Raw genomic sequence first — 20,563 nt, 5'->3', positions numbered from 1 at the left:
CGACAGTGTATGACTTTAAGAGTTGTGTTTTAACACATACATGAACACAGTGCAGTGAATACTAAAACCAATGTGACTCTATGAAATATTTATAAGGATATTAGAGAGTCATATGACTCAACAATAATCTTTGTAACAAATGAATTTCATGACATGTAACTAAAACTACAAGATTAAAATCAAGGTACATGTACATTGTATAACTCCATGTCCTGTCTACAGCATCAATCAGGTGGGGGTGGGGGTGGGGGGTGGGGGACTACTACCCTTATTTGAGTATACGTATATGTGCCGCCCTTTGGGGTGAGTCTAAAATGGGGTATTGATTTTTGGTCAAAATGAGTCTAACATGGGGCCTGGGGTTTCCAGCACTGGCCACACACCCTAACCAGAGCTGGCCACTGGTACCATGTATATCATACCATGTACAAGTCAAGTGGCACACATTCAAACAGAAAATATGAGATGCATTGTCTGGTAGTTCTATGTCATAATGACACATATTTACATTACTCATGGTTCTACAGTGCTAGAATTATTATTCAAACTTCAAAAATTGATATTATTTTGCTCAATCTTCCATAATCAAGATTGCTGTGTAGATATATAATATTATCCTGCACTATTTGTCTTCATTCAGGCTGATAACTCATGACAACATACGTGTAAGTATTTTGTCATGACTCACTAACAAGATCCGTTTTATAAATGATCTTTTATTCAACCGATTGAAGTCAAATATTTCAAGGAATAATGGTAATTACTTACTATACTCATCTACAATAAAGGGCATAGGCCAGATCTCAATGTTTTGTAGCTCCCAAAGGGGGAGCTTGAGAGATACTGGGTCTGTCTGTCTGTCTGTCTGTCTGTCTGTCTGTCTGTCTGTCTGTCTGTCTCTGTAGGGGGAGATTAAGAGATACTGGGTGTGTCAGTCTGTTAGTCTGTCTGTCTGTCTGTCTGTCTGTCTGTCTGTCTGTCTGTCTGTCTGTCTGTGTCTGTTGGAGAGCTTACAATGTAAGAGATACCAGGCGTGTTTCTGTTTGTCTGTATCACCAAAATCTCTAGAACCACTGGCTTGTTCTGTTAATTTTGTGTGTTATCGAGAATTTAATGTTATTGTACTTACTGAAATATGTCAAATTATCTCTAGTATTAGGTAACAGTGAGGTCAGTAGCTTCTCACTTAGGTCAACTATATTAATGATGTGATGACATACAGTGTTAACTGGCTCTGTTTGATACAACCATACAGAAACCAATAAGAAACTGCACACATTCTACACTTTAAGATAGCAAGGTTGGATGAATACAGTTTCTTGTTACATTTCGTCTAAATGAAATGAACTTATGTGCCACCTGCATGCAGACGCCAAATGCAGATATCAAAACATTGGCACCCATTTGTCTGCATGTTCTCGTTTATGGATTATTTCATAATTGACAATATATCTAGTACATGGAGTGCATTGTAGGTTTGTAAACTGGAAGACTACATCACAATAGACTACAGTAGTAAACACATGTTATGATATAGTTTCAAGGTAGACCATGCACCTTTGAAATATCTACATGGAATCGATGGCATCTATTGTAGATTGCTAAACTGGTAGACTACATCACAATAGACTACATGTACAGTTACAAACACACATGATATAGTCCCATGTCCCTTTGAAATATCTACATGGAATCCATCCATTGTAGGTTTGTAAACTGGAAGACTACACCACAGTAGACTACATATACAGTAGTAAACACATGTTATGACTCAAGTTTGACCATGTCCCTTTGAAATATCTACACGGAATCCACAGAATCCATTGTAGATTGCTAAACTGGTAGACTACACCACAATAGACTACAATAGTAAACACATGTTATGATATAGTCTCAAGTTAGACCATGTCCCTTTGAAATATCTACACGGAATTCATTGTAGATTGCTACACTGGTAGACAACACCACAATAGACTACAATAGTAAACACATGTTATAATATCACTTCCCATGACACGAGGACAAGGTCATGTCTATTTGAGTAAAACTGTGGTTAAGTAGGATATGAATAGAGTGAAATAAACACACTCTTTAGTTTAATTGTTTGTTCCTGTCCAACTTCTATTTCTGGTGGAATATTTCAAGGTAATTTGTTTGTACAATGTATGTGGGTGTTTAGGTGAACTTGTTTATAAATATCACAATATAGTAATGAATTACAAGTATGTGTATACTGAAATGAACCATGATACATCTGCATATACTATGTACATGTAGGAGTGAGAGTTTGAATGACTTGTCAGTAACTATCATGATACATATCAATTCCAAGTACATATGGAATTAGCCATGATACATGTACATGTGTGAGTGAGTTTGGATGACTTGTCCATAGCCATCACGATACATATCAATTCCAATGATGTGTTTAACCATACATGGGAGTGATTAGTCAGAGTTCATGTGTTGGTAAGTGTGTTTCTATATCATTTATTTGAGACGTGTATCATTGCATGTCACACACAGATAATGATGATGAGTGGTAGCGTTCATAAACAAAGTAATAAGGACATGAAGACCTTATACAAGTGTTGTAAGTACATGTATTGTTGGATGTAGTGTCTAACATTATCGACAATTACTGAACAAACTGGGGGGTAAGATTCCGCTAACATTGTTAGTAATTTTCGGTATACCTAGAACAGTATATTGATGTGCTCTGAGAACAAGGCTAGCGTAATATACAAAGTTTGTTTTTATAAAATAATCATGATGTGAAAGCTATCACCATAACGGTACATTGATAGCTTGGAATGTATTAAGTTGTTGTACTGCAATGAATGTGGATGAGAATTTCAACAATTTTCACAAAGCTACACATAGACTCTCTGTACAAAACTAGATATCCTTGTAATGTATAAGTTATAACATATACATATACATGTAGTACTGTAGTATAGGACACACCATATTCCTATGTCCAGGAAGCTCTGTGTGTTATGGTGTTACATGTAGGTATAACATATGCTGTAGTATAGGACACACCATACATTCATATGTGTACAAAGCTCTGTGTGTTATGGTGTTAGTTATAACATATACTGTAGTATAGGACACACCATATATCCATATGTCTACAAAACTCTGTGTGATATGGTGTTAGTTATAACATATACTGTAGTATAGGACACACCATACATTCATATGTGTACAAAACTCTGTGTGATATGGTGTTAGGTATAACATATACTGTAGTATAGGATACACCATACATTCATATGTGTACATAGCTCTGTGTGTTATGGTGTTAGGTATAACATATACTGTAGTCTAGGACACACCATATATCCGTATGTCTACAAAGCTCTCTGTGTGTTATGGTGTTCGTTATAACATTATACATTAGTACTGTAGTATAGGACACATCATATATATCGTTATGTCCAGGAAGCTCTCTGTGTTATGGTGTTCAGTTATAACATAAACATGTATGATGTTGGTTTGTGGTGTATGGTGTCCGTGTGAGTGTCTACTGTCTGTATGTAATAACATATAATGTAAGCATAGCCTATAGGACACGCCATGTGAGTGTCTACAAAGCTGTAGTGCACTTTTTATTACATATTTTATTGTCGTGGTGTGTAGATGTTGAAACCCCTAAACCTAACTTTCATTATGAGCTGCTAGTATAAGAACGCTATTGATTGCATTGATAGCCTGGAATCTTGGCTGTCACAGAACAACAACTCCTTCAACAGTATTCCACAATTGATGATCTCACACTAGAAGTTGCAAAATTAAAAAGTCAACTAAATCATCAAACAAGACCAATACCCAAACCAAGAAAGCGAACCAAGTCTTCTCAAACACACGAAATTATTCAACCTTTGAGACAAATTCCCAAGCCAAGATCTCAAACACCAACTACTCATATTCAACATCTTTCCCGTTCTTCATCTCAACCGACCCAAGATCCAATATATACATCTCAGCGTAGAGAAAGAACACACGCTTCTGTCCACTCTGCTAATCGCATCAGCCAACAGGAATTGTCACAAATCAAATCAGCTAAGCCTCACCAGAAGCAACATATCTCCTCTCACAGCAAGAAACTGCTTGTAATTGGTGATTCTATTGTTCGACATCTTCAGTTTCGTTCTAAATTCATCTCCTGTACCAAACATTGCTATCCTGGCTACAAAATCGAAGAGATTGATCCTACAGATATTGTCACCGGTGATGAAGATTATATTTTACTACACATTGGTACTAATAATCTTCCGTGTGACTCTTCTGAAGCAATTAAAGAGAAATACACTTCCTTGGTTGAGAAGTTAAGATCTTTGAATAAACACGCTACAATCATCATTTCTGGATTACTCTTTCGAATGGATCACCCTTATCTCAACAACAAAGTTCAACTTGCAAACAATCTTCTCGGCAACTTCTCAGTGTCACAAACTCAAATGCTCTTCATGAACAATAACACTACTTATCCTGATCAAATGTGTGTTTTCCTTGATGCGAGTGGTTTACATCTAAACAGCCTGGGCTACAATAAATTTGCTGCCCACATCGTGAAACACATACGTCACTTAAATTTTATCAAACTCTCGAACCTACAAAAGATGTCTTAACTAACACTTCTATGAGCGATTTGCCATCCCTGTTTACCAGCCATTCCAAAGGTCTGAAGATTATTCATTGGAATATCAATCGAATCAGGAACAAAATATATGAAATTCGGGAAATCTTGACTTCCTCCCTCACAAATACAATTATTGGATTTAGTGAAACTTGGTTGAACACTAATACTTCTGATACTTTCATGGACTTACCTGGCTTTAATTTGGTTCGTCGTGATAGATCAGACAGAAACGGTGGTGGCATCATTGTTTATCTGAGTGATAATATCTCGTTTACTCGAATGCCTGATCTCGAATCGTCTTTCATTGAACAAGTTACAGTCAAAATTACGTTTAAAAATACTCACCCTTTCATTCTGAGCTACATTTACAGACCACCTAATAGTAGTGCCGCATGGATTGATCATTTCCAAGATATCATGGATAAGTTGTATGAAACTGACCTCGAGCTGATTCTTCTTGGTGACTTTAATATTAACTTGTTAGTTAATAACGCAAAATGGACATCTACTATTGAATATTTTTGTCTCAAGCAACTCATTGATACACCTACCAGAACAACTGATACTACTTCTACCTTAATTGACCATATATATACCACCAACCCTATAAATTATTCTAACACAAGAACAATATCTCACGGACTCTCCGATCATTCCCCCATCATGACAGTTAGAAAAATCCATTCAACCAGAAAATCGGACCATAACATTATCACTTACAGATGCTTACGTAACTTCAATGTAAACAACTTTGTTAGTGACCTGAAGTCAGCAGACTGGTCAACTCTGCAAACTACAAACGACCCTGAACTTGCCCTAAATAGTTGGATTTCAACTTTCTCCAGTATCTTCAATAAGCATGCTCCACTCAAATCCAAGCGAGTTCGTTATGCAAATCTACCTTCCTGGCATACCCTTGAACTTCATAATGCACGCAACGTTAGAGACAAGTTGAAAGCTTCAAATAATACCGTTGAATACAAGAAACAAAGGAACTACGTAAACATGCTTACATCATCCCTCAGGAAAAATTATTACTCTAAGCTTATTGCCGACAAATCCCATAACATCAATATTTGGAAAGCCATTCATGATCTTCATCCCAAGTCTTCTCCGTCTAAACCCTCAAAGCTATATGTTGATGGCACTGAACTGACATCTTCTATGGATATTGCCGAAGCTTTCAACAGACATTTCACTGACATTGCAGACGCTCTCAACAAAGATATTATGCATGAGACTTTTGATCCCACTAAGTTAAATAATTTTGTTGACTCTAAAGACATTCATTACAGCTTCCGAATTCCACTTATCTCGCAAACGAAGGTTTTGAAATTCCTTCTAGATTTGGATACTTCTAAGTCAACCGGGTATGATTTTATAAGCGCTAAGATTTTGAAATCTACAGCTCCTTATATTGCTACACACATTTTTAGAATTGTTAACCTCTGCATAATCAATAATCACTTTCCATCTGCTTGGAAAATTGCTAAGGTGCTTCCTTTTCATAAAAGTAATTCTACTGATAAATGCTCCAATTTTCGACCCATTTCTATTCTACCATGTTTATCCAAACTTTTAGAATCCCACGTTCACCAAAGTCTGTATCTTTATCTCAACAAGTTTAATCTTCTTTATTCGTTTCAATCGGGCTTTCGTCCGGGTCATTCTTGTCAGACTGCTCTCACTTATTTCGTTAATCAGTGCTATACTGCAATAAATAACAATAACTGGAGTGGTATCATTTTTCTTGATCTCTCTAAGGCCTTTGATCTTATTAACCATTCATTGCTTATTCAAAAACTTAAACTCTACAACTTTGATTCTTCGGCTATAAATTGGTTCACTTCATATCTTAAGGACAGAAAACAGTTTGTTTCCTTTAAAAATTGCAATTCTTCCATGTTATCTATTAAGTCTGGCGTCCCTCAAGGTTCTATCCTTGGTCCTCTTCTTTTCCTCCTTTATATCAATGACCTCCATTTAGAAGTTGAACACTGCCATACTAATACCTATGCTGACGACTCTACTCTTCTATTTTCCTCCCCTGATATTTCCATAGTAAATCAAACTATTAACGATGATCTGTCTAAAGTTCACACCTGGTGTAATCAAAACCATATGATCATTAATACAAATAAATCCAAAGCTATGGTAATTCCCCCTAAAAAGAACCTTTCTTTGCCCACTTCCTTTTCTGTTTTCTATAACAACGCGTCTCTTTCTTTCAGTGAAGTTGAAAAATCACTCGGACTTATCATTGACTCTACACTCTCATGGACTTCACATTGTCAACATTTGCATGCAAAAGTATCTTCTAATCTTGCAGCTCTTCGTCACATTGCTAAATACTTAGATGTATCTACTAAAAAACTTTTCTACTTTAGTTATATTCAGCCCTTTTTTGATACTTGTTGCAACATATGGTCTCATGCAAGTAAAGGTGATATTGACAAATTATATAAACTTCAGAAGCGTGCAATCCGGCTAATTTTAAATATTTCTACCATTGAAATGCAATCCAAAGGGATTTCCAGTATTGACCTTTTTAAACGACTTCATATTTTACCACTTGAAAAGAGATTTCTATTTAATAAGTACATTCTGATTTTTAAATGTCTACATAACCTGGCTCCTATGTACCTCTCTGACCTCCTTCATAAAAGGAGTTCAAGTAACCAAATGGGCACCCGTTCCTGCACCAACAATCTTTTGTATTTACCATTTCCAAATTGTCGTATTTTTACTCAGTCATTTAGTTTTGAAAGCTCCAAACTTTGGAACATTTTACCTACTCACCTTATCAGTATTACGAATTTAACTTGTTTCAAAAAATCTTTAAATTCATACCTATTTGAATCTCTTTAATCCTTTTACATTGTCTGTGGTCTTACAATTTTATCTCTTTTATGTTTCATACTTTTTAATGTTTTTCAATTTTTATGTGTGTTACCTTGTTTTGTTTTTGTTGTTTGTATTGTGTACATTTGCTTTAGGGCCCCTGGGAAGATTAGGCTGGACCTAACAGGGTCACCCTTTTTCTTTTTGAAATAAAAGTCGTTATTATATTATTATAAGGGTTTAGACAGTGGATCTAAACAAAGGTTGAATTCTTACACTGTTGTACATGTTGTATATTGAAAATACCTTTCAAATTCTTGAACGAAGATTAATGTCCAAATAGAAGCTGTTGTCATAGTAACACGTATTAAATCAAGTATACATATGTATACCACTGCCAGGATTGTTTACTTTTGTTAAAAGCCTTGAACCATATGCTGTTAATAGAATTTCGACTCAGAGTTGGCCTTCCACTTGTATTGTGTAAGAATACCAAGGCCTTGTAATCTAAGACACTGTAACACAGAAGTTCTACATGTAGCCCACACAGTGTTGAACTCTTGATAGGGACAAGAATTGTCAATTGAGTGTGTTGATGTTTTTTGATGAAAGGGTGGACACGGACTAGACAGGATGGATCTGACGGAAAGGACTGGTTCAGGTCACATTTCATGTTTATCAGTACCCTTTGACCTACTAGTAGTGAAAACGATTGTAAACAAAAGAAGTGTAGGTATTGATCTCTAGAGGGCGCTACATACCACGACTTAGTACTGTGGATGTGTCAAGTGTTGTTGTAGACATACATGTATGTAAGAGAATGAACATTGCTTTTGCTCAGGGTATAAGTTAAATCTGCCATGGGTTCCCCAGTCATTTTACTGGGTTCCCAAACAAAATTATGATAGATTGTATTGGGAAACTATGTAACTTTCAACCCCTTTCTCACTTTCTGTTACCAGAGTTCCCCAACTTTATATATTAAATTATGTTTCTAAAAATGGTTTGATTTTTATAGAACTGAAAAGTTTATGAGATCATAAACATATTTGTAATAATGTGACCAAATATCACACTTACTTACTGTATAAACTTTAATATTCATTTCCTTTCATATTTGGTACAATGTAATCAGATAGGAGTACAGATAGGACACAATCAAGACATTTCAACGAAAGAATCACAAAGTTACAAAATCTAACATTGATTCACACATTATTTGGAAAGAAATATGCATGCAGAAATATATAAATGGAAATTAGAAATTTTACTTTCAGTTAGAATTTACAGTTTCATAACATATATGTATCATGTTACACTATTCAATATATTAATTTCATAATTCATAATTTTGTAACTTAGTATTGTTTCATGTCTCATATATCACTTCAGACTTATTTATTATCAATTTCACGAAATACATTACATAGTTATTTGCCCCAACTTAATTTGAAATAGAAACTGTTGACAAAGTTGTCAGATTATGGAATGTGAAACTTGCCATTCTTGTATTCATTGTTGTTGAGTTTAACCAGAGGTTGTGATACTCCTGGTAGAAAAAGCTGCCAATGAGTCTGAATTGTATACAGATAAAATGATATGATCTTGTAGGTGTTCTACCCTCTGTCAACCTACATGTAAGACTATATTTGAAAATTTTGAAAATTTCAATTTTGAAAAAAAATTTAAAAAATGATCAAATTTTGGATGAATTTTGATGCCAATCACTTCATAAGAATTATTTCAGGAATTATTGTCCAAAAGAAACGTTAAATATGTAAAAAATTTACATAAAAAAGGAGAATTTGTTGAGATAATTTTGTCAAAAGACGGCTTGGTAGTGAGAAGGTGAACAGTCCAATGTACAGGTCGTGCCCTATGCATATTCAAATTAGCAGCTGTACATGCACAGAAAACCTGGTATTGTCTATTTTTGTAATATTGCTATAATTATGTACATGTATAGAGTCAGCATGCAGTGCAGCCATTGTAAACATCTCAATGGCAGATTAGCATTTTCTACATCACTGTTTATGTCCTGGGACACCCTTAAGGTTCATTTTTGCTTGGTGAGTGACTGATAAGGACGTACAGATTATACTAGTCTCGCCTTGTGAGTACAAATATATTTAAAATCATGCATATTATTGGTTCTGTGTTTCATGTGGGTATCTAGGGTGGCTTGGTTACAACCAACATTTGAATAATTTGTACAAGGAAGGTATTTTAGTTGGGTAAACAATTGTTGAATGATCTCAGTGTGTGATAACATCCAAAAACAAGAACATCTGTCTGAGATGTTAAGATGGCACAGTGAAAATAATCAATTATCCACAGCATACTGTACATGTAATTATACCATTCCAAGGATGCCATCAAGGTCAGTCCAACCCAGTCTGTTGTATAATTGAGTTTGACACACAATGTACATTGTACATAGGATGCGTATGCTAAAAGTTTGGGAAACCTTGGTAACATAGAGGAGGGGGGGGGGGTCTAGTAAAACTTGCTGTGTACCTTGTAACCCTGGTAACAGAGGTGGGAAATCTGCATAGATTTCTATACCTTGTACCATAATTTTGGTGCGGAATCCATGGTAACAGAGGGTGGAATCTGGTCAAATTTTCATGGATTTCTGTACCTTGTATCATAATTTTGCTGCAGAACCCTGTAAATATAAATAAACATACCCATCAAACTCAAGTAAAATTTGGGTTTGAAAAACAGTTGTCTGACAGAGTTTTAGAAAAAGTCTGTCCAGAACAAAAAAATAATCCTATGTAATCCTTATGGCTCAACTGATAAGATAACACTAATACTAAGATTAGCAGTAATCTGGAAACCTGGGATTGAATCATGGCCCTTTAACATGTAACACTATTATGCAAGAACCCAGGACTGAAATATGGGCCTTTAACATGTAACACTATTATGCAAGAACCCAGGACTGAAATATGGGCCTTTTAGTTGCATAGCAAAGACACTGTTATAGGTTAGTGTCCTGTCTCCACCCATGGTATTATTTGCCATAAATTAGCATACAATCTTGTCACCCATATGATTACTACCTGTACAATGTACCTGTATATTGCTTTATCATCAAATTATATTGTCACCATAATTTTCACACACACATGTCATGGCTTTATTCCATACAGGTCCATAAACATATAGTCTAGCTCCTATACAGTATTGATACTTCACTCACAACAGTTGGTAACCAGACTAATATAAATAATACTGGACATGAAAAAAGTGGTGACAATGACATGGGGGTGTTTATGATTCCACGATAATATGTTATTCGTCTATTTTTAAGAGGTTTTTTAGTTGAAGTGGAAAGAAATTACCCACACCCTTGAAACCTTTGATTTTTTATGATAGAAACTAAAATTAATCGTTCTCGTGGGAAAAGTGTTGACAACAATGTAGAAGACTTTCTGGTGTTGACACAGTGAGAGTTTTAAGTAGAAAGTAGATGTATCAGAAATCTGTTTCCCCTTCACTGTAAAAGTATAGCAATGATCATTTTTCAGTGTAATTGGGTAAAGGATCCTGCTGTGTGTCTTGTGTCTGTGTTGTTGTTAGTCTAGAGTTGAATTGTGTCTATCTTTGTATCAAAAACATCGTGTCCCATGATGGTTGAAACACCACACTAAGGCAACTTCAATTTTCCTGGACAAAAACAAATCCCTTGAGTATAACACCAAGGCAAATTCATTTCTTCTGTACAAAAACACTGTGTCCCATGATAACTGCAACACAAAGGCAACTTTCAATTTTCCTGTAATGCTGAAGGCTAAGATATTTTTTCATTCAAATGATTCATCGTACAGTAATGAGAGGAGTAGAATTGGTAGACATCGAAACGTTGTCACATGGGATGTGTCCACACCTAACTGTTACTAAAATTATCCAGACTGTCTAATTATTTATTTATGGATGGTGACATACATAGGATGACTTTTAGTTGTGATTCAGGTTACACTGTCATTGTACATGTACAAATATTGCTGGTATTTGAGTCTATACGTTGTATGTACCAGTCTCATAGTATCATATAGCATAGGGTATAGAATAATACATCTATGTCTCAACCCAACAGAGTAGAGTGGCTTCACTAAGGTAACAGAACCCCAGTTTAAGAGAAATGATTGTCTGAAATTTACGATGAATGTTTCATGTCCTAGAAACCATCTGTTTGTTTAGAAACCCTCATGGTTAACATATGGAGAATCGATAGATTTTTTTGCCAAAACATTTGACAGTGACATCAGAGAAAATTGTGGATTCACTTCCAAAATTTTTTTTTTTAGTTTGTGAGTAGAAATTAGTCTAGTTTCTGAATACAGAAATCGGAGTACAGTCGTCAGGAACTAGACTAGTAGAAATAGGAATGATATAATATACAAGATCAGTGTGTTTATGTAAGAGTTGTTTTAGAATACAAGGTTATCAACAGTTTACTGGTGAGCTAGTAGTACAAGTATTTTGGATGCAAAATGAATTTAAATTTATGAACATAAACAACTAACCGATGTTATTTCTACAATTTTAATCTTCTTTCTCCCAAGGGGGTATTTGTTTTTTACGCAAGTGCATTGTAATTACTACATTTGTAGTTGGGAGAATGAGGATTCATTATTCCTTTTGCTTCGTTAGGAATATCTGAGGCATAGATTTCTCTAGTTTGTGTCATATTTTGATTACATTTTTTTTTGTATTTCTGGTTGTGTTTATTTGTTGTATTGTGTTACATTGTCTATTCCATTGACCTTCTCTTACAATCAATAATACACAGTTTAGACTCTGATTATAAAGATTTTATACAATGTATCTGTACATGTTACATAACAATTGTAATGTTTGTATTTTTCATACAGATACTACATTTATTGTGTTATAAGTGTATCTCATACTGTTACGATATAAGTTACTGTAAAGTTGATTTTATAATAAAACATGCTTTATGGTACATATGTGTATTATACAATTGAAGTATGTAACATCTTCAGGGGTGAACAAATCATTTTGTGAACTGGTGGTCCCCGGACCAGTGCCTTAAAAAATCCAGTGGTCCTGCTGAAAGAATTAGAGGTCCCAGGTCCCGCTAACGTGAAACATTAAGTCTTACCTATGAATCTGTAAATTCTGACGACTTTTTAACATAGTTATTAACAGTAAGGTACTGGTCCAACGGATCAAACAAGGTAAAATTTGTGTAGTTTGCCCCAAAAAATCGCTAGTCCCAGACCCAGGACCGGTGGATTTGTTCACCCCTGGTCTTAATGATGTACTACATTGTGAATTAAGTATTATTTTTTTGATCAGACAACCAATACTGGTATATATAATATTATTAAAATACCAATAATTAGACATTGTTAAATTAGGTATCCATAAGTAGTACAGAAACAGGTTGAAATTATGGTTGCATTGGGGTGCTGATTTTAGGGTACGGACCTGAAAATCAATTTGATTGGATTAATTGTACTCTGTTACAATATATGTGTACAGCTACACAAATATGTTTACCCACAGGTGATTCAATACTGCTTAGGGTGTATGGTCAATGTTTTTGCTAAGGGTGGTACATTTTGTAAGTACAAAATGTAGGTAAAAGCTACCAGGATTCCCATGTCATTTTACCTGGGTTCCCAAACAAAATTAGCATAGACTCTATGGGGAAACACTACCATTTTTACCCCTTTCTGTTACTGGGGTTCTCAAACCTTAGCAAATAACACTGATGGTATTATGATGGGGCATATCATTTCACTGCAGACAACCAGACAGCATAGATTCTCTAGAATACTGATACAGACAATATAAATCACAACTGTTATACCAGGATTGACTATATTGTAGTAAATTTATACATACATTATAACTGTACATTTATTAAGATACATATAAACTGATCAATCATTAATTGTATGCCGACATATTGCAAATGCTGATGACTAAGACATCTATAATGTATTCCATAATTACATGATGTCTGTCTGGAAATCAGCTGTTGCCAGCATGTGATATTGATACAGAGCCTTTATAAGGCAGATTGAGTTTACAAATTTATGTTATTTGAAATTAACAGGTGTCTGTTGTAGACTGTCTAATATGTTGTACAGGATCTTGAATTGACTGGGATTACACTTGATGTCCACTAGGCCATTCCAGACTATGAACAGGAAATTGAGAATACAGCGCCCTCGCTCATAGTACCATTTCTTAAGAGCTTTGTTCCTTGTATTCTGTAGAAGTGTAAATCAGGGATGTTTTTCATATTGTTCAGACATCAAGGAAAGCAGTAGTGCTCTATGATTAACTGAGTAACCCATACCATGTATACCCCCATGGTACACACAGACAGGAAGTAGAGCACCACCATGGCAAATTTTGGGAAGGCCTATTCTTGGCAGTGAAGTCTACCATGATGTATTCATCGTAACCAAAGCGGAAATCACATAAATTTGTTTACTATTTACTACCGCCTAAAGCGAGAGTCTCCAATGACAAGAGAGCCCTCAACGATAAGAGTCTGGGTAACCGAGACGAGTGAACATTGTGAAAGTAGAAAAGTGACAAACCAGTAATTTCTGTATATTTCTTTTATTTTCCATTACAGCCATCCAATCTTTGGATTCACTCAATGATCAAATAGTACAGTATATCTTTAAACCACGTTGTCCAACTATTCCATGCAATGACAGCGATGATGAACAGTTACAACCCAGGGACAGAGAATCACTGAAATCAAACCTCAGTTTAATGAGAAGACTACTGGTAGATGCACAGGTCAAGTTTAGGAAAATGGTAGAAGAAAATAAACAACTAGCCAATAAAATTGATGGCTCAATACAGGTAAATATTGATTCTTAGGCTTAGAAGAAAAAAAGAAAATTGTTTCTGGTCAGGACAGTTTGTCTAAAATGGTGAGATGATGCCTTTTTTTAAAAATTAATTCTCAACAAACCTGTTACTCAAACTACTATTTATGGAAGTTACTGTTCATTCTATTTAGTACTTTAGAGCAAGTGTGTATGTGAGGCAGATGTCATTTGCTTGTTTATAATTGGCTCTGCAGTTGTCTTCACTGAAGTGGGGAAGGTTATTTTTTTTGTTTCTCCCTCAGATCTGCAGACTGCATGGGCTGGACAAACAAAGGGTATTTAAGTGATGTGTGCTGACCAGAAACAATTCTTTTTGGGGGGCCTTATAGCAACAAATTCAAGATTGAATGAATATAGTTTCTTGCAACATTTTGTCTATTAAGTGAAATGAACTAGTAATGTGCTGCCATACACACATCAAATGCAAACATCACAAAATTGCATGTATACATCTAGTTGCAGTACAGTTAAATGAATTATTTCATTTAAACAAAATATAGCAAAAAATTGTGATCTTACTCTTAAAAGTGTAGAATGTGTACTTTATTGGTTTCTGTGTGGTTTGTATCAAACAGAGCTGGTGAACGGTAATGTGAAATTGGTGGTATAATATTTATGATTTTGATACAAATTACTGATATATGCAAATTACATGTAACCCATATATGGAGGTTTGTGTACATAGTGGAAATAATATATTGTTGTAGATCGGTAGTGTACAGTAATATAATTTTCACATTTACAAGTCCTGATTGAATTCACAACCAATCTATGAAATAATACTGATATTGATGTACAGATATTGTCTATATTTAGACTTTGTGACTGAATAACCTTGTAGAGATGAGGTCATCCTGTGACCTACTTTCATCTCAGTGTAACCTCAGACCATACACATTGTTTGCAGATAGATTACAATTTGTTATTTCTCCTCTGTATGATTTTACCTGCCATTGTCTCAGATAGGAACATCCAGGATACTTGGTGAGCAGGTGATACTTATATTGCCTTCAGATTATAAACAAACGGCCATATTGGGACTGAAATATGTATACGGTAATATTGAGCTCTGCTCATCAACATTTCCACATAAATTGACATTGTTGTGATATGATTGTATTTTAACAGACAGCCAATGAAGACATGAGTGTCCTTAGAGCTGAGTTAGAAGACACTAATAAAAGAATCAGTCAGCTTACTGGAGACGATGTCGATGCCAAAGAAGGTAAGAAAAAAAAGACTTGATAACCAAATCTTTATGTATTATAAACTGTATCACGAAAATTTGTTGAAATTGAAAATGATGTGATGACAAATAGTAAAAGAAAGTGTTGCCATGACATTTATGATATACATGCATTACATCAAAACTTAATTGTGACATTTTCTGAAATTAAACATACATTTTGTGATCTTCCTGAAATTAACAAATATTTATAAATTGCCCTTCCCTGAAATTAACATATCATAAACTGGTTTTGCATGTACTCCAGTATATACTGCCCTCTAGTGGTGTAACTAGGCATAATGCATACATCTAATGATTTTTATGTACATCCTTTTTGATTGGTCACGATGTGTACATGTAATTTGAATACCTTTTTTGATTGGTTAGTAGCTGTACATATAATTAAAATACCCTTTTTTGATTGGTTAGTTGATGTACTTGAAGTACAGCAGCAAGAACTGTCCAAATTGAAGGAAAAGAACTCACTTCTAGAACGGGACAAGAGGACATTATTGAAGCAACTCGATGAATTCCGATACCTGGACCAAAGTGACATAGAAATACCAAGTGCAGCAGAATTAAAAATACAACTAACACAAACAGAGCATGAATTAGCCAGGGCTAAGGAGGCTTTGACTGGTAAGTACAAGGTCAAAGGTCAATGTACCTCTGTGTTTTATTCTATAGTATGACCAACGGATTATAGAGTTCGTTTACAAAGGTGTGTCCAGATTATAGAGGTGTACTAGCCAAGCCTTTTAAGAAACAGGAAATGGATTATCAAGTTTATCATTATTTTAGAGATGTGTCCGGTTTATTGTGGTGTGTTCAGTTTATGGTGATATGTTCAGTTTATAAAGGTGGTCCAGTTTATAGAGATGTGTGCAATTTATAGCGATGTGTCCAGTTTACAGTAATGTGTTCAGTTTATAGAGAGTGTCCGGTTTATAGAGATTTGTACCATTTATAGAGACGTGTCCGGTTTACAGTAATGTGTTCAGTATATAGAGGTTGTCCGGTTTATAGAGATTTGTACCATTTATAGAGATGTGTCCGGTTTACAGTAATGTGTTCAGATTATAGAGGCTAGCTTAGCTTTGTAAAACTTCAAAATGTAATTAATGTCCAAATAATGCAGAAACCTGAGGCAAAGTCTGAAATTGTCTGTAATAATAATAATTTATTTGTCCAAATAAATTCGGAAATTTGTTGAATGGTCGCCACAAGAGTAGCGCCCTAGTGCCCTAATGTTGAAGAAGCAGGAGGAAACTGGAGTACCCGGGGAAAACCTGCATTGTTAGGCAGGGTCAAACATAATTGTCTTATCGTATATGTATGTCTTTTTTATTTACCTCAGCTATGAAAAATGATAGAAAGAGATTAAAAGGAGAAAAAGTTGAACTCTTACAACAAATGAAACAATTATACAGTACCTTAGAAGCTAAAGAAGAAGAGATAAGAGATTTTATTAGAAATTATGAACAAAAAGCAAAGGAGAGTGAAGACAGTATGAAACAACTTGAAAATGAAAAAGAAGAGGCAGAAAAGAAAAAATGGGAAATATTGAAACGTGCCAGGGACTCGGCGGAGTCATCGGTTCAACTTAGAGAACAGTTGGATTGTAAAGAAAAATATTTATTAAGATTAGAAGATGAACTGAAAGAGGTAAGAAATAGAAAACAAACACTTTAAATTCTTGAAATATGGTGGTTTCAATCATGTGCTTTTAAGGTGAGGGAACACTGGTAACAATGGGGTGGGGGTGGGGGTGGGGGTGGGGGGTGGTGTTCTGACTTGAGTCACTATGCAAAAAGTAAACTCTTGGTGATCCAAATAAGCAAAGACGTGATACCTCATGGGCACGTTCAAGATAAAAACCATTTGCGATCCATTAGCTGAACTGTCCATGGTGCTAGATCTGTGACTGCGTGAACTGTCATCTATAGAGAGAGTTAATTTGAAAGTTAGCATAGTCACACATCAGTGCTGTGGACATCCTAGCTAATGGAGAGCAAACTGTTTTCATCTTGAACCCACCCCAGAATCGTATATGTATTTGTACTGAAAGAATAATTGTAGAGTTGGTCAATAGAGGGCGCTATATACTGTCTAGCTTTTCTGAATTTTGAATGAATTCTTTGTTCTTCTTCTCTTCTCTCTGCAATAATCCAAAACTGCTTTCAGTCATAAATTACAATTCTTTCACCACAAGGTTTAACATGACCACAAACAACTACATGTGTACACCCTATGTGAGTAACGTCAGTCCAAAGTTGACTTTCTCTTCTTGGCAGAGGGATGACTACACATAAGCACTTTGCAACTTTCATTTAATAGGAGGTTAACATCTGGGTATTCCTGTAGGCACTGTAAAAAATTCAATCCAAACATAATCTAGAGTCTATCTGTGGTTTTGAAACTCTTCTTATGTCTTGCTCGATGAGATATTGAGATAAAATTTCAAATTCAAATGAAGCCACCCAGACAGTCATTAATTATAACAACATGATTTTGTTTATCAATCACAGAATTCAGCATTACATTTTACAATATTACTTTAAAGGCAAATCTAGTCAGGTTCATGCCGTTAGCACTCTTGATTGACTATTGCTATCAACTTCATTTTGACATTCTCACCAACCAGAGCTGTTATTTCTTCCACCTTACTGAGAAATAACGAGGACCGTGCTGTAAAAGAGGCCATGGTTTTGTGACGATGGATTTTGAGTTATAAAATAGTAATGAATAATAAAGAAGCCCTTCTGAACTTAACACCTTAGCCATTTTGAGACTTTCGTACAAGAGTTTAGAGAAAACCTATGGTGATGACATCATATTTACCGCAATCTCTTTGGATTTTTTCTACTCCAGGCAAAGAGACAGTTGGAACTTGAAAGGTCAGAGAGATATAGTAGCACACCCAGAGACACATCAGGTGTCAATCCAGGTGCCATAACCCGTGACACACCCAGGGATTTATCATGTATTACAGTTAACACTGCCAGTCCAGGAATTCATACACCAATAAATGAATTAAACTTCTCACAACTAGCAAGTCCTAGTATAGAAGACCATCACCCAATCACCAGCTCTAAAACTGCTGCCAGTCATCAGTCAATATCTGCAATATCAGGTATGTTCTATATCACCCAATCACCAGCTCTAAAACTGCTGCCAGTCATCAGTCAATATCTGTAATATCAGGTATGTACTATATCACCCAATCACCAGCTCTAAAACTGCTGCCAGTCATCAGTCAATATCTGTAATATCAGGTATGTACTATATCACCCAATCACCAGCTCTAAAACTGCTACCAGTCATCAGTCAATATCTGCAATATCAGGTATGTACTATATCACCCAATCACCAGCTCTAAAACTGCTGCCAGTCATCAGTCAATATCTGTAATATCAGGTATGTACTATATCACCCAATCACCAGCTCTAAAACTGCTGCCAGTCATCAGTCAATATCTGTAATATCAGGTATGTACTATATCACCCAATCACCAGCTCTAAAACTGCTGCCAGTCATCAGTCAATATCTGCAATATCAGGTATGTACTATATCACCCAATCACCAGCTCTAAAACTGCTGCCAGCTCATAACCCAAGGGTTTGTCACTACTCATGTAGTGACTCATAGTGACATGGCCCCTTAGGTCACTTGTATTTTTCTTGGCCAATAATATTGAAATGTTTATTTTAGATATGACAGATGATCAAGACTCAGTACACACAGCAAAAGAAGATGATACATCAAAATCTACAGAAGATCTAGATGCCATGGACTCTGTGTCAACTACGGGAGAAAAGAAAAAGAAGAAGAAGAAAAAGAGTGGAACATGGAGTGATTCACTGTCTAAAGTCTTTGGAAGAGGCAAAAATAAGAAAGTACTAGAAACGTTAGTTTATGAAGGTAATATATTTCTATACTATAAACTGATAATAATAATCTTTATTTATACTGGATAGTTCTTTAAGTATATAAACACTTGTCTCCCAAGAAGTCCAGTGAGGGCCATCCCTCATGGGTTCAGTGTTAGTGCAGGAGGAAACCGGAGTAACCAAGGAAAACCTGCATTGTTCAATAGAGTCAAACTGGACGACACTTTTCTTACTTACAGCTTTGTAAATTTAATCACACCCCAATCACAGTGGTAAGAGGCAAGTGGTTTAACCACTCGGCCACGGACAACCCAATATCTCTCCATTCCACACACAATGAAATCAAGTGACATACCAGGAAGTGAATAGATTTCTCTCTCCATATTGAGATATCATTTTCCCAATATTTTTCTTTGCTTAGCTGAGGAAATTATGAGTGAACAATCGGACGTCACATGAGTCGATAGACAGTTATTTCATTATTTTCTTGACTCATGATTACATAATACCTAGTATGTAAAACTTTGATACCATGGTGATAAAGATTTACCTTGTGTCCTCGGAAGTTTTAACATTGGTTCCACTTGATTATTCATAGAGTCAGGATGCTGTGTTGCCATAGCAATAACCAAACCTTTCCAGTTTGAACTCCTCCATGGATGATATTCTTCTGCAAAATTAACACATCCAGTGATTATAATTATGAAAACTTATGCATTCAAAATGTTTGACAGCATTGACCTGAATTGTTTGTTTTGTTTTTTGTTTGTTAGATCCTCCCTCTAATGCAGAGCCACTTCCAGTGGAACTAACTCATGAGGAGATGCTGACATTAGTGGAGGAATGTAAACACGTACCAATGGCACAATGGAGAGCCAGTATGGTTGTGTCATGGTTAGAGTTAGTGATGTATATGCCAATGTACAGTAGAATGACAAGTGAAAATGTTAAAAGTGGAAAGGTAAGTTAAAATAGTGATTCAAATGAAAATTATATATATAGAAATTTTGTTCCAAACACAGAAAACAAATTTAGTTCCCGAAATTTTTGACTTCAGTCCTTG

At 35.4% G+C, this 20,563-nt stretch overlaps 1 protein-coding gene across 4 annotated transcripts in view; it reads left to right on the top strand.

The window, feature by feature from the left end:
• Positions 1 to 20,563, top strand: part of LOC144451137 (kazrin-like) — a 54,054-nt gene that overhangs the window by 21,955 nt on the left and 11,536 nt on the right. For 3 of the 4 annotated variants that reach the window (XM_078141911.1, XM_078141910.1, XM_078141912.1), the window contains exons 2-8: positions 14,118 to 14,353; positions 15,511 to 15,607; positions 16,040 to 16,249; positions 16,968 to 17,275; positions 18,482 to 18,743; positions 19,322 to 19,531; positions 20,274 to 20,461. In XM_078141911.1, coding sequence (XP_077998037.1) covers positions 14,118 to 14,353; positions 15,511 to 15,607; positions 16,040 to 16,249; positions 16,968 to 17,275; positions 18,482 to 18,743; positions 19,322 to 19,531; positions 20,274 to 20,461 — 1,511 coding nt within the window. Of the gene's footprint in view, positions 1 to 9,587; positions 9,603 to 14,117; positions 14,354 to 15,510; positions 15,608 to 16,039; positions 16,250 to 16,967; positions 17,276 to 18,481; positions 18,744 to 19,321; positions 19,532 to 20,273; positions 20,462 to 20,563 lie in introns of those variants that run through there. The other variant, XM_078141913.1, reaches the window with a different exon arrangement.

Source organism: Glandiceps talaboti, chromosome 21, assembly GCF_964340395.1.
Source record: "Glandiceps talaboti chromosome 21, keGlaTala1.1, whole genome shotgun sequence".
Lineage (NCBI taxonomy): Eukaryota > Metazoa > Hemichordata > Enteropneusta > Spengelidae > Glandiceps > Glandiceps talaboti.
The sequence above is the reverse complement of the archived record's forward strand: the minus strand, read 5'-3'. Positions and strand labels throughout refer to the sequence as shown.